General features: G+C 33.5%; 1 protein-coding gene across 12 annotated transcripts in view; it reads right to left on the bottom strand.

Annotated features, from left to right (window-relative positions):
- LOC141533567 (protein groucho-like) overlaps positions 1 to 15,360 on the bottom strand; it is a 57,766-nt gene that overhangs the window by 35,913 nt on the left and 6,493 nt on the right. For 3 of the 12 annotated variants that reach the window (XM_074252545.1, XM_074252569.1, XM_074252562.1), the window contains exons 3-4: positions 3,461 to 3,558; positions 1,458 to 1,521 (exon numbers count right to left, since the gene is read on the bottom strand). In XM_074252545.1, coding sequence (XP_074108646.1) covers positions 1,458 to 1,521; positions 3,461 to 3,558 — 162 coding nt within the window. The other 9 variants (XM_074252587.1, XM_074252527.1, XM_074252535.1 and 6 more) reach the window with 9 other exon arrangements.

Here is a 15,360-nt window from a genome sequence, read left to right as displayed (position 1 = left end):
AAACTTTTATTTAAAAGACCTCCCCGAATGTCTTCAAATGTTTTTTTTTTTTTTTTTTTTTTTTTTTTTTTTATCAGCTCGTCAATGTTCGGCTGTTTTACTCAATTTTAAAAGCTCTATTTGGGTTTATGTTTGACCGTACAATTTATTTAAAAATTCTATAGTAGGCGCTTCCAATACCAAAGGAATTTTTTATTTAAAATTTAAATTAAGAATTTTTATTTTGAATAAAATGAATATTTTTTAGTCAGTTTGTTGGTTTTAACTATTAAAAAAAATTTATTATTTGGTATTAAAGACGCAGTTAATAATTAAATAATAAAATAATTTTTTTTATAGCACACCCTAGTACAAATAACTCACCATGACGTAGTGGCGCTGCATTTCGGTCTTCTCCTGGGCGAGTTTCTCCAGCTCCAACTTAATACTAAACAAAACAAGCAGGAAATCGAACGTGTAAGCTAAGACATTGGTAAGTGCAGGCAACATTCAAGCAATTGTTAATTACTTATAACTTATAATTAAAGATTAGGTATTAATAATTAAAAATTATCTCTATTATAATAATAATAAAATTAGTAACTCAAAACCCTCCAGCAATTACGTTAATTAATATTTAAATTTTTGGATGGACGTTTGTAAAACAGTAAATAATTAACTGGGTAATTGATGGAGGGTTTAGAATCGTGTCACTCGGTATAGGGAAGTTATAGTAATGGTAATAATAATTATAACAACAACATGGCGTGGGGGTGAAGTGCACAGCAAGCCGTTAAACATACAATTATTGCAGCCGCAGGAACATCGATAATGATCGTCATGGCGGCCAGTTTCGTGCGGGTTATAATTAATGTCGTCCACCTCTCTTTTATTTCATTTATTTTTATTATTATTATTATTTTTCTTGTTATCAACTGGAGGTTGTTGTTATCGTCACAAAAGAATACATTTCTCTCACTCCACACCCCTCAGCCCATCACCCTTCCAGCATTCCGGCCCTTTAGTTCTCGATATAATAATAGCACTGACGTGCATCATTGAACTTGCATTGAGGCGTCTCTATGTTTACTCATGAATATTGTACACCGCGTGGTAAACCCGTGAAATTTCTGTCTATCATACATTGTTGGAATATATATATCTAACTTCCATTGTAATTATGATCGTGCAATTTCATTTAGTTGATATGTACTATTATATTAAATATGATATGTAGTTTGTTTTTAATCGAGTTTACTGTTTTCAACACCGAGAAAAATAATTTTTATAAATTATATTAGATAAAAAATTTTTCTCTCAGTGTAAAAACAAACTAAATGATTTTTTTGCTATAGTACAATAATAATGATATGATGTTAATAATGTTAAATGTAGATGATTAATAGTGTGTGTTTGTTATTTTATTAATTAATAAACAAGAGTGTGAGTGTGTTATTATTATCATCGCGGTGGCTTACCATCACGTAATGCCTCTGTATCTCTATTTTTTCACTGGCCAGTTTCTCGCACTCCAATTTAAGGCTGTACGGGCAATAAAAATATTATTAATGGAACGCGACGTTCAAGATTAACATGGCCGCGAATGGGAGTTGTTGTTTATAATTTATAACGTAGAGGATAAAAATAATAATACAGTGCGATGAAAAGGAGGAGAAAGGGATAAAGTACCTTGGCAGTACAGTGGAAATCCCGAGAGATATCCTGGGACAGCTATCGCGGTTTAGGTTGTGAAATGCTGTCGTAAATTTAGCCCCATTTTACTGGTATGTATATGTATATATATAGTAAGCACCCACTTTATACCTTCAACATTTAAATGTAGAGCCGTATGTCTGTGAGTAGTATATCTATTCGGTGAGTCGTCTCATACGTACTCGGCAATCATATATATTTATATCTATACGGTGTCATTGCTTGCTGGTATAAATTTATGAGGGATAGAGATATAAATTCACGGACCGGTGGATGTAATTTTGTAATTTTATTTTAATAAATTCTTGGTATTACTACTCAGCTACCGGTCGGTATTTACTTGATAAAGTAAACTTAATTATTTGCGGATTTTATCGTAAATATATGTACATACTTAAGTACTCTTATCACCGAGTTATATTTTAAATTAAATAGTTACTATTAAAATACAATTAAATAGTCATTAGTTGGATGGCTTTTTTTATGCATATTACTCCCCCACTACTAAAGTAGGTTGAAATAACTTTTATGCTAATTTAAATATGTTTAATTTAAATTATAATGTTTATTCGATGAATTCTCGACATAACTTTACTCAAATTATTAATATTCATTATCTAGTTCTATTTTAGCTTTTTTTTTACTCCGAAATATATATTCATTTTGGTACGGTGAATTTAATATAAAATTATTAATTAATTTTCAATAAGTAATTACCGAATAAAATTTTAATTTCGTTCAACAGCTAATTAAAAAAATATTAAATTTTTTATCAGGTCGAGAAAAAAAAAAAGATTCATCGCACTGTATTATAATTAATAATAAAGCTGAAAATTAAAAAAAATAAAATTAACACAAGTGACAAAAGCTATTAATCGTTCTACTCGAATTAAAGTACTTTTTAATAATACAAACTAAAATATATGAATGTACACAAATAATAATGTAGTTAAAAGCTTTTATCAATAATGAATTTATCGTATCATCGAGCCAGATCACAACCATGAAATTGCAGTTTATTCGCTGTCGAGTAAAAAAGGTATTTCATTTTATTTTATTCTGTATTTTAGAGGATATATATCGGTAAATAGTGAATCGGGGATGACAGTCATCAACGGACCCAATGTGCGAATCGATATCAATTTAATGGAGACTCGTGAATCGTTTGCCAGATACGAGCTGCTACTGCTGCTATCCGGGCAATCCCCTGGGCTATATATCTGTATGAATATAAATATAAATATATATGTATGAATAGAGTACAGTAGCTTCTGTATGCATAGCTTCCGGTTGGACAAACAATTATCTACGCCTGACCAACAGACAGCCAGAACATTTTGCTTGTGTCCTCCGCATGCGTTTCAATACTCCATACACCAGTAAACACTCAACATTTTTCACTACATCCATTCTTATATTTATATTTATATTTATATATGTGTGCCATAGCCCAGAGGAATGCCAATGAAGATATGTATTTATTTATTTGCCGTGGGAATTGCCATTCGCGTATATATTTTTATTTTATGCTTGAGAATCACTCTATAAATATATCGGTAACAGCTCAGCAACAACTCGGTACATGACAGTACATGATATACAAATTGAAAAACGAATCATTGCCAGTTTTTCAGTTCTACTATTTTAATTTTAATTTTAATTTTTTTTTTTTTTTTTTTTTTTTTTAAACAATCAATCAATGATTCGTTTTTATTTATTAAAATTAATTATTATTTTTATAAAATAAATAATTAATAGAAATATTCACCTGTGATATTGGGCCTGAAGAAAATTAAATTCTTCCTTTATACGATCGCATGACTCGATTACTGTAAATTTAAATGGCTGTCCTGGTTGAGGTGGTCCCTGAAAACAAAATTCATTTATTATTATTGAGTTATCGATAAAAATTTTAACATCAATTTTAGACATTACTTTACAATAATTTGATAAAGTTTTTTTTTTAAATCAACTACCATGTCTCTAATATAAAACATGATTTTTTTTTTTTTTTTGAGGGAATAAACTAGCTCGTTTTACCCTCGTGTATTCAGTTCTTAAAAAGAACCCTGCGATACTCCCACATATTACGTACATAAAACCGGATGAGCTTGTAAACATGAAACCTACTCGAAGCTAGAGTCAGTGTATAACAATCCGCTAAAATATTAAAAGCTAATGTGCTTAGTTTCTCACATCCACTTAATTCGATTTACCAAACATTCCTCGTCCCTGGTTTGCTGTTTCTCTGAAGGAACAAAAAAAAATAATAAATAAAAAGCGAGCTCAATAAATTAAACGCTTCGCTCGGGAAAAAACATTGAAACCCACAGACCGTAGGGCAAATAAATAAAAAAGTAATTTTGAAAATCCGGAGCTTTGAGAGTAGGCCAGAATGGTATTTTATCGAGTAAAAATCAGGAAATATGTTAAATGTATATAGAATTGAAATATCGGTAAATGGCGATCGGTGTGTGGAATTCCAGATCCTATTTGTCTGTAGAGCAAAGCCGATCGAGCCAATCCAATTTATTTATTGGCTTTTGGCCGTAGCAACTCTGTAACAGGCACACATGGACTGGTATACAGATATACCGATATGTGTGTAGTGTGAACCACGATATGCAATTATTTTATACGTGATCGAAACGCTAGTTTGCGTGTTTGTGGTTATGTGAGAGTAAGGGCATTCATTTTATATTGCAAGGCAAACGTTTCGTGTAAACACTAGTCTGCTAGATACTCTATATTATATACTAGATAAAAAAAAAAAAAAACTCGTAAAATATACATATTTAATTTAAACAATGCCAATAATTTCTTCATTTGGATTTATGTCTCTTTTTGTCAACAAGCTTTCAATGAATTTTATTGGTTGAATTCAATAAATAATTTTCTGTGCAGAAAATAACGAGATAAACGTTAATAATCGATATACATGATAGTGATTTTAAAGCGAGTTGCTAAAGAGATAATAATAAGCGGGGAAATTAATAAACACTTTTAATGTATGCTAAATAAAATGGAAATTTAATAATCAAAAGAGAAAGCGAGAGAGGGAGTACACTGAATACCGGGTTTATTATCAATAAATTTATATTTATAGGAAAATATAAAATATTTTACCGCGTAACGGGGAGTATCGATTCAATTCATCGCTCTAAAATAGTAAATTAATTAATTTTTCTTTGTTATATTCATTTTTGAGTGGATGTAAATTAATGTCGTATTGATTACTGCGGTGCTGATGATAATTAAAAAATATTAAATTCAACGAGACCATTGAAATTCATGTATGTATTTGTAGAGCTGTGGGTGGGCGGCACACTTGTGTATGTGTATGTGTATGTACAGCGAAAAACCACTAATATAAAACGATTGGATAGTCGAATCACCGCATAAACGTCCGGAGCACGCATACACCGAGTGCCGTCGTCGTGACAAAATGATTTTCCGCCGGAAAAGCATTTTCACAAGAGTGAAGCCTGTTCATACATATATACATATGCTACTGCAAATCACCCTGCTCTTACTCTCTACTCATTTGTCTACAAAGTCGTATGCTGCGCATTATAATTCAACAAATAATATTCTGTGTAAATCAATTCAAATGTCAATCAACTCGACCTTTTTATTTTTTTATTAGTTTTATTAATTTTATTAATTTTATTTTAAACCCCAATTCAATGATGTTTAATTCGAGCTTTCCAGAAATGCCTCTATCTATTAATTCAAATATTTTCATTCCTATTCTGGCCTCTTGTTTTATTAATAAAATTTTTTTATTTTTATTTTATATTCGATTTGATTATACACTAATCAGTTAAATATTTAATCCGAGATATCTCAATCATCGCTGGCTCTATCCCCAGGCTAATTTAATTATACCACATCTAGATTTTATTTTATAAAAATAATATTCTCTTCCTCAAATATATCTTGCCGTTAATTGAATAATTTAAAAATAAAAACAAACACTCTTCTCTTGATACTGAGCTCGCAAATAAGATAAATTACAATCTCGATATTAATTTTACAGACAAATTTTTTAAAACTTTAAACTCGACGCAAAGTCCACACCGATATAATAAAACAATAAAGTAGTTGACCTTAAATATTATTCAACACTCCGATAAAATCGCTCAAGATAAAGAAAACAATATCATCGATGTAATATTTTACAACAATAGAATCTTCTAAAGTGAAATTTTAAATTAATCATTTCCATTGACTTTGACGGGGCTCTTGACCTGTGTCCAAGAAAGGAAAGCTCGGTCAACCATGATATATAATTCTAAGCCGTAGACTGTAATCTATATAGGATCTTCGTCATCTTTATCGTCTGGTCCTTACATTAAGAGATAGTTGGTTTCAGACTTGGTACTTCTGGTCTTCTCACCGGCACAAATAACATAAAGACTTCGAGGAACTAAGTTGAATGACGTGTAGTGCTCGAGAAGCAGGCTCATCCGGTGGCGGTTTTCGCTGGACCACGGAAACCGCGAGTTGCGGTGGATCGACCACGCAATACTATCCAAGCTAACTTTCTCAGACACAACACATACATTTAGTCTATTTATCTATATTTATGTAAACACAAAAATAGAAATTTTTATTTAAAAAATTTAGTCGACAATAAATCACCAGTAGTAAAAGATTAACAGCGTGAAAGCTAATTCGTACAATTATAATAATAACTGGTATTATTCTAAGAATGAGTGAGTTTCTACCGGCGATACTATGACTATTATTGTCGAGCAGAGCCCACGAGCACGCATCGCCAACAAAACAACACGACTACGGCATTTGCATAAGCAATGCATTTTGATTCGTAACTCCATATTGTTATGTTACACAGTCCAATGACATAAATAATGCATAGCATTATTATTACTGCGTGCAAGAGCCTCTACCTGCCAGCAAAGCTTACTGCAGACTATGCAGACTGCAGTTCATATATTAGTATGCCGGCTGAGGGCAAGGAGGAAACTACAATCTACAATAATACACGTCGTGTTTAATATGCTTTTCGAATAAACACTGCGTGTATACATATACACAAATTATACAGACACTTATTCTCATACTCACTCTCACTAATAATAAATTAAGGCGTCGCTTAATTCATTATTACAATCCATTATCATTGTCTAATCTACCAGCACATAAATTTAACATAAACTTCTATAGAAAAAATGTATATTAAAAGTAAATGAATAATATATAAAACTATACAAACAATGGATAAAAATTTTTAGCAGATTCTTTATACTTTTATATATTATTTAATTATTTTTAACATAAATTATTATTCTGTGAGACTATATTAAAGAGAAAAAATAATGAAAGATAAAGCATACTACGATAGTTGATTCCGCTACGGGTCGGTACAACGCCATCTCACTTGATGTAGGAGTCTCCGTAGGATTCGAATTCGTGAGAGAATTCGGGACACTAGGAGGCTCCATAAGATTCGAATCTGTGTGAGAATTCGGGACACTAGGAGGCTCCATAAGATTCGAATCTGTGTGAGAATTCGGGACACTAGGAATCTCCATAGGTTTCGAATTTGTGTGAGAATTCGGGACACTAGGAGGTTTCATAAGATTCGAATCCGTGTGAGAATTTGGGACACTAGGAGTCTCCATAGGTTTCGAATTTGTGTGAGAATTCGGGACACTAGGAGACTTCATAAGATTCGAATCCGTGTGAGAATTTGGGACACTAGGAGGCTTCATAAGATTCGAATCCGTGTGAGAATTTGGGACACTAGGAGTCTCCATAGGTTTCGAATTTGTGTGAGAATTCGGGACACTAGGAGACTTCATAAGATTCGAATCCGTGTGAGAATTTGGGACACTAGGAGTCTCCATAGGTTTCGAATTTGTGTGAGAATTCGGGACACTAGGAGACTTCATAAGATTCGAATCCGTGTGAGAATTTGGGACACTAGGAGGCTTCATAAGATTCGAATCCGTGTGAGAATTTGGGACACTAGGAGTCTCCATAGGTTTCGAATTTGTGTGAGAATTCGGGACACTAGGAGACTTCATAAGATTCGAATCCGTGTGAGAATTTGGGACACTAGGAGTCTCCATAGGTTTCGAATTTGTGTGAGAATTCGGGACACTAGGAGTCTCCATAGGTTTCGAATTTGTGTGAGAATTCGGGACACTAGGAGGCTTCATAAGATTCGAATCCGTGTGAGAATTCGGGACACTAGGAGGCTTCATAGGATTCGAATATTTCGCTATAGGTCGGTACACCTTCCTCTTACGTGGTTTAAGCATCGTCGTAGTGTTTGACTCCCAGACACTATCAGCGGAACCATTTTCACTCATCTTAGTATAACTTAATAACGCCTCAATTTCTATTGGATCAGAAGGATGATTGTGACGAACTGTATAAATTATCCGACCTAATGAATACATAAACGATAAATATATTGATCTTAGAAACTCACAATGTAAATTGTAATAAAATAAATGAAATAAAGTAATACCATCCTCATCCCAACTCGTCGTTTTGCAAAGGCCTCGACACTTAAGTTGCTCACGATAAAAGCACTTCCATATGAGTTCTTCAGGACCAAGACTATAAAAGTAAGGATAGCCCTTATCATCAACAAGGATTCTCTTATTGTTTTCATCACGTATAAAGTTTAACGGCATGATTAATATATTGATATTTACAAAAAAAAATTAAACGAACTACGAAAAATGAGCCGAACGCATCAAATGCCACTAAACACTACCACGTTAACTAAATCCTAACCTTCCTAAATAAGCAATGATACACAATTAACTAAAACTATAGGTATGAAATAATGTAGCTATAGTGCAGTAGAATCATAGAAAGGGAATAATGACTCACAATGCCGAAAATTTTGCTGATGAGCAATTACTCACAAAAAAATTGTAGCAAGATTAATTTTCGTACGGAATAAGATATATTTTCAACATAAATTGTTATTCTATGAGACCATATCGAAGAGAAAAAATAATGAAAGATAAAGATTACTACGTTAATCAATTCCGTTATCGGTCGGCTCAATGTCGTCTTACTTGATGTAGGAGTCGTCATAGGATTCGAGTTAGTGTGAAAATTCGAGACGCCAGAAGTAGATGCCATTTTTTCTTGATCAGGAGAATGAGAATTTTTTCTTTCCTGTTCCATAATATCTAATAAATAAATAAACGATAGACATATTGATCTCAGAAATTCACAAATATTAATTGTAATAAAAGAAATAAAAAAAAATTATACCGCATTCCATAGAAGACGACGTGGCGCAAGAGCTTTTGTCCTTAGGATCCTCATAACCAACCCATTTCCAAACACTTAACCTACGACGGGAACAATCACCAATGCACTGATAACCGTTCTGAACAAGGATTTTTTTTTTTTTTTGGTTTATCCATTACAAACCTTATTGGCATAATTAATAAATTAGTATTTACAGGAGAAATGAATCGCGACGAAAAATGAACTAAACGTATCAAATACTACTAGACACTATCACTTGAACTTTACTATAGGCTTTCCCAAATAATTGATGATATTCTATGAACTAAAATTATAGATAGTAAATGATGTATAATGCAGTAAAATCGTAGAAAGGGAAGAACGACTCACAATGTATAAAATTCATGACCATGAGGTAACAAAAATTTTGCTGATGAGCAATTACTCACAAAGAAATTATAGCAAGATTAATTTTTCTAACTAATCTAATATATTATATTAAATATATTTGATAGCGAAGAGCGATAAAGTTTATAATAAGGCAGTAGAGAGTCAACACCTGAGTTGTTCTCCCATAACACGATAATGTCGAGCGGAGCACCCTATAAGCCAGATCCACACCCACATGGCTACAGAACAGAGATAGAGATCCGAGGATCAGTGAGCACGATTCTGAGATATCAAACTCGATAAATGCTCGTGGCGTTTAACCCACACCGGGTAATTAAAATGATAGGATCGCGAAGTTGAGGAATAGGGTGTAGCAGTGGAATAACGTGACACTCTGCTGTATATATATAGCCGCAGCGAAGGTACCAGTTGAGTTTGTTTGTTTCTTCGACAGTGTTAGTGTACTTCAGTTTCAGTGCAGCGAGCTACACGTGGGTGTGCTAGACACACGCATCAGGGAGCACGCGGTGAGACAACTGTACTCTTCGTATCGTGTGAGCTCGAGATAATGCCGTCGCGTTTATCCGCGGTGTATGTGTGTTGTGTAGCAGTTACGGTAACTACCCGTGCTCGTATCTGTATACATATATACACAGGCCGAGTGTTGCTCATGTTACCCGTGTTGCTCCAAAGCTGATGCTGATGCCGATGCTCAACAACTAACACGGATACCTGTTTTGTCGAGTCGAGAGTGAGAGTGAGAGTCAACACCTATGGTACCTTTCCAAAGATATACAACACGTCTATCCTTCGTCACTTCTTCTCTCTTTTTTTTTTTTTTTTATTTCTAACTAGCAACCTGTAGTCACTATCATATATTGAGTAAATAAATTTTGAATCAATAATTTTAATCACAGTTAATAATTTTAATTCCGAACAGTAAAAATTTTTTAATAAAGCTAAAATAAAAAATTATTTTATCTCGCTAATCATAAATGTTGTATCAACAACCAACGGTGTAATTTATAAAAAAAAAAAAAAAAAAAAAAAAATGATATCTACAGTAGGGTCGAGAGTTGATAAAAGAGCTGATAGGAGTGTGTAAGGGCAAAGACGTTGACGTGGCTTTGACAGGCGAGTACTTCCGTGGAATAGAGCTCTTTAGTTGAAATATGTGGTGTTTAGTGGTATCGGGGCTCGGGGGCTAGGGGATGGGTTGAAAATAGCGCGACGTCAGTCACGCGAAGACGAAAGTAATTATGGGGTGGTGGAACTAGACGTTAGTCCGGTAGACGGTAGTCAAGCTAAACGGTCTCTCGCACCGGTGGGTTTGCATTACAGTAATCGAGTAGCACCCTGCCCTTCTTCTGAGGTAATGGGTAATGGAGAACCGCCCTCGAGGCCGCCACACCCCGGCAGATAAAACGACTCGCTAAAACTACTCAGTCCTCGGCAGTATCACCCTCGCTTAATTTATAAATCATAAAATACTCAACGCCTCAATTTATTTCAAAGTATATTATTAATCGAGAATTTTATTTTATTTATTTAAACAAAATAAATATTAAATGTGCTTGTTTATCTTGAAGAGGGATCGTAAACCTCGCGTTTGATCTGGTTAAATAAAAGTAATAATTGTTAATGCTAAATGTGATAAACATAAACATAAAGTACAATAATGAAAATGAAATAAAATAAAAATTATGGACATTATACTAAACAAAACAACGACTGGATATTTATCTGTCTGCGTGCTTGCATGTAACAACCTTTCCTTTATAAATAATTCATTACTAAACTCCAATGTATACAATTGTACTTATATGTAATATTCATGTCTACCTACGCAAAGTATTCCCGATGATTCGCGTGCGTGATAAAAATCGCGAAAATATATATAATGTTTACCGACGGAATAAAAAATTTAATTGGTTGAATAAAACTAGAGAAAAAAAATATATAGATATTTTTTAAATAAAAATACATTAAACTGAGTAATTAAATGTTTTTTTTTCTTTTTTTTTTCTTTTTTTTTTTCGTCGAGTTGAGTGCTGAAATCAGAATGACAAAAGAATAAACAAACAGAGAGTAAGTAAAGAGAGTATGAGCTAGAGAGAACGTGAAAATACCCGTGGAATGTCTGGCAGTAGCAGCAATGCTTTTCTGTTCGCTCAACGGTGTACTTTAAAGGTACAAAGGAACCTCCTGAATATCACTGTATAGCCGCCAGAGTTGAGAGCAGAGTGTAGATGTATAAAATGAGAATGAAAATAAAAATAAAAAAAAAATTGGTTCCGTTTTGACCTACACGCCTTTTGCAAGCACACTACGATGACAGCCTACAAGCGAGAATGAAAGAGACGAGTCCACAAAAGCTTCTGAATAATAGAAGGACCTAGAAAAACCGCAACGGCTCTGAAAGCTATTCCTATCCGTTTAGTTCTAGAGTTGTAGATAATTTTTGCTCCTATTTTTAAACTTATTTTTTACTACTTAACTCTAAAATCTTTCTTTTAACTTTCTACCTTTTACTTAACTCGAGGTAGTTTTTCTCCGGACTTAATCCTTTCTCAAAGCGGCAAGTAGACTGATTAAATATAAATTAATAAAAGAGAGGTAATGGAGAATTAAGAACTAAGGAGAATTTATGTCGGTGACATTTTTATTAACATTTAATGGAGGACTTTACTGGTGTAATGATTTGTTAAGACCGAGCTCCGTTCGCCGTACCGGGAAAGCGCGATAAATTTTTAAAATACTCCAGCCAGCCATGTAGTGGAATCCTTTTTAAATATTTTTTTTATCTGATCCACACATAGCTCGGCACCGGCATTAATAAAGCAATTAAACGATTCTTGTGTCCGTAGCACATTTATTATATGTACACTTTTACTTTTTTTATTTTATAATATAATTCGAAAGTTTTTATTCGTATCCGATGAGCGAACAACACCCGTAAAAGCTTGGAATGTATAACTTTTAAAGTGACCCATTAAAATTTGTGATAAAAATTATTTTTCAAATAAATAAATTAATTATCAGCGGAAGAACAATTAAAATTTTAAGTGTCATCGCGTGAGGGAATAAAAGTAAGGACCACAATCAAATAATCAATTCCTCTTTGAAGTATTTTTTTTTGTCGATGTATGTAATGATATCACTGAGATGCATTCACATCCACATCGGCAGCAGATCGTCACACTCTGGAGAACACTCTCTTATTCATTCTCATCTCTTCTGATTCTCCCTCGACTCGATTCAATACAACACGGCATACTCGGACTAGACTTGTAACCAGCGAAGCGTATGCACACAGTACGACACGAGTGGGTAGACAAGGATGAGCCCACATACGCGTCACGTGTAACACGTACATACACAGCCTTTTATTACACTTAAACACACTTACGATAGAGCTGCGTGTATTCTGTACTGGATGTAGTCCTTTATACATTTACCCACATACATTTACACGAGTATAACGTGTCGAGGGCCACTCCATTCTTCGTTATACAACCAGGAGTAAGTGCAGAAGAAGAGGCTTCTTCAAGTCGAGATAGAGAGCTAACCTACGTCATATTTTTTTTTTTTGTTTGTTTAAACACTCGACTTTTCTACCACCCACTAGAATTATTTTTAAACTCATCAAATTAAGCTATTTCGAATTCTTCAAAAGCTTTGACATTGTCATTTATAGACCGAACTAGTTAATTGTTGTTTTATAGATCTTCTGATTAGTGGTAGAGTTGTAAATAATCCATTAAATTTTCGATAGACATAAAATTTTATTTTTTAAAGGAAAATATTTTTATGAGCCATAAAATTTTGTTTTTCAACAGATAATAATTTTATTAAATAAAATTTAACAACAAAATATTTTTCAATTAAAAATTTCTTGATTAGCAAAAAATTTAATCAAACTACTATTTCTCTTAAACTTTCCGATTAATATTTAATCAACGATGAAAAGCTTCCCTAGCTGGTATACAAGCATATAAATATATACAAAGATCCATCACTTGATTTGATCCACAATTAAAATAATAAAAGCCAAAGCGTATCGACATCTGCTCGAGAAGTTTCGAATCGTTTGTGTAACAACAATAAAAATAAAATAACAATAATAAAAAAATGCATATAGGTGTTACTACCCAGGTCATGCGTTTATTAAATGGGGTGGCGTTAATAATTGGTGAACGTGAACGAGAGTAAAAATGACAAAAGGCTCGACGGGACAACTAAAACGCCCAATTTCATCCCCAATTCAGCTCCCAGCAATTACATATGCACATGCCAGCCAATTGGATAGTGTACAGCCGCTTCAGCCGTATACTATATCTACATTATCCATATATAATACATAAACATCTATAGGACAGACCGGAATGAGAGATAGGTGTCGTGTACAATGGAACAGAAAATAGCTGATGTACATCCGCGATATCTACATACATATCAAGGGACGGGGACTGATTCGATGATAATCCACACGCTGAAAAGGGGACGGATATTCATCAAATATTAATTCTTTTTATTGCATAAAGCCCATTATTTATCATCATCATCATCATCATCATTATTATTATTATTGTAATATAAAAATTTAACGGGGTTTCATTACGGTTATTATGTAGAGCGTGTTATCCTTCATCCATTATCCTCGAGCCGGAGACTCTTCCCTGGGGTTAGGAAGCGAGTTCGGACGCACACGATGGACCGATCGAGCACAAACGAGTAATTAACAGTCTGGATGTAACCCTCGATTGCATCTCAGTGTTATGTCGGGCGAGTAGTCCCCGGAGGCCACTGTTTACACACGCGTTCTTATGTTAATTTAACTAAACACCCAGTCTCAAGCTGTGTCTGTATACAATCTTTTATTAGTCTTTCTTATACATTTTATTTTACTTTATTATTTTTTTTTATTTTTTTCCTCACTTAATTCCGGCGAGCGGCATTAGCCAAACACTTTTTGCTCCTCAGGTTTGTTCCTGTGTAACCTTTTTTTCTCGGGTTAATCTCTAGTAGTTTAGTCGCCTTTTATTTTTATTTTTTCCCCCCAACAATACTTTAAGACTTCAAAGACCAGAACCGGATTCTCCCCTTTCTTGTCCCCCGGAATTCCCCATCAAACAAACTAAATAACTAAATATATTATTATGCAATATTACAGATATTAAATTGCTCTTTATTATTTTTTTTATTTAATTAACAAAATAATTAGTTATAAAGATAAAAAAAATAAATATTAAATGATAAACATGAAATTGAAATAATCTGTTAAAATAATCTCGGATGAATACCGGCGATAAACCAGTCGAGGAAATAGTCCACGAGAATTATTTTATTTCTCTTAACAAAAGCTCAATATACTGGTATGCTATCCAGCGACATATATCTCTAATCAGTGCCGTAGTTTAACCGTAAACCTGGAATAATTTTATTTTATTTTTTCTCTTTTGTAAATAAAACTGCGGAGTAGTCACGAGTTCGCTCCTGGTTTTAACAATTCTCTTTACGTCGCTGCACACACGATAGAACTGAGACAAAGGGGCTCCGTAATAACAGTAACAATAATAATATTGATAAATAAAACAAAGAGTGTATAAAGGGAAGACACAAGCGAAGAATAATATGTATGACGTAAGGATAAGAATCTTGTAACAACGATCGATTAATAATTTAACGAATAGGGATCTCACGTGGCAATTTCTCATTTGCCGGATGATAAATATATCTAGCATGCAGGCAGGCAGGCAGGCAGCGGTGGTAGAAGGTAATAGCAGGGGCTGTAAGATAATTTAACCAAATGGCATGATGCCACGAATGATGGAGCAAAAAATTTAAAAGCCTTTCTATACATATATATATATATATATATATATATATATATATATATATATATATATATATATATATATATTTACTCTCTATTCTACTGGCACTCGCTATTATATTGAGCTTTTTATGTTATTATTTTCTCAGCTAATGTTTGGCTTTTGGTCCGCGTCAGCCGTCAGCGGTTTTATTTAT

Source organism: Cotesia typhae, unplaced genomic scaffold (assembly GCF_013202065.1).
Source record: "Cotesia typhae breed Kobodo isofemale line unplaced genomic scaffold, CoteBio_Ctyphae contig_123, whole genome shotgun sequence".
In the NCBI taxonomy this organism is placed as follows: domain Eukaryota; kingdom Metazoa; phylum Arthropoda; class Insecta; order Hymenoptera; family Braconidae; genus Cotesia; species Cotesia typhae.
The sequence above is the reverse complement of the archived record's forward strand: the minus strand, read 5'-3'. Positions and strand labels throughout refer to the sequence as shown.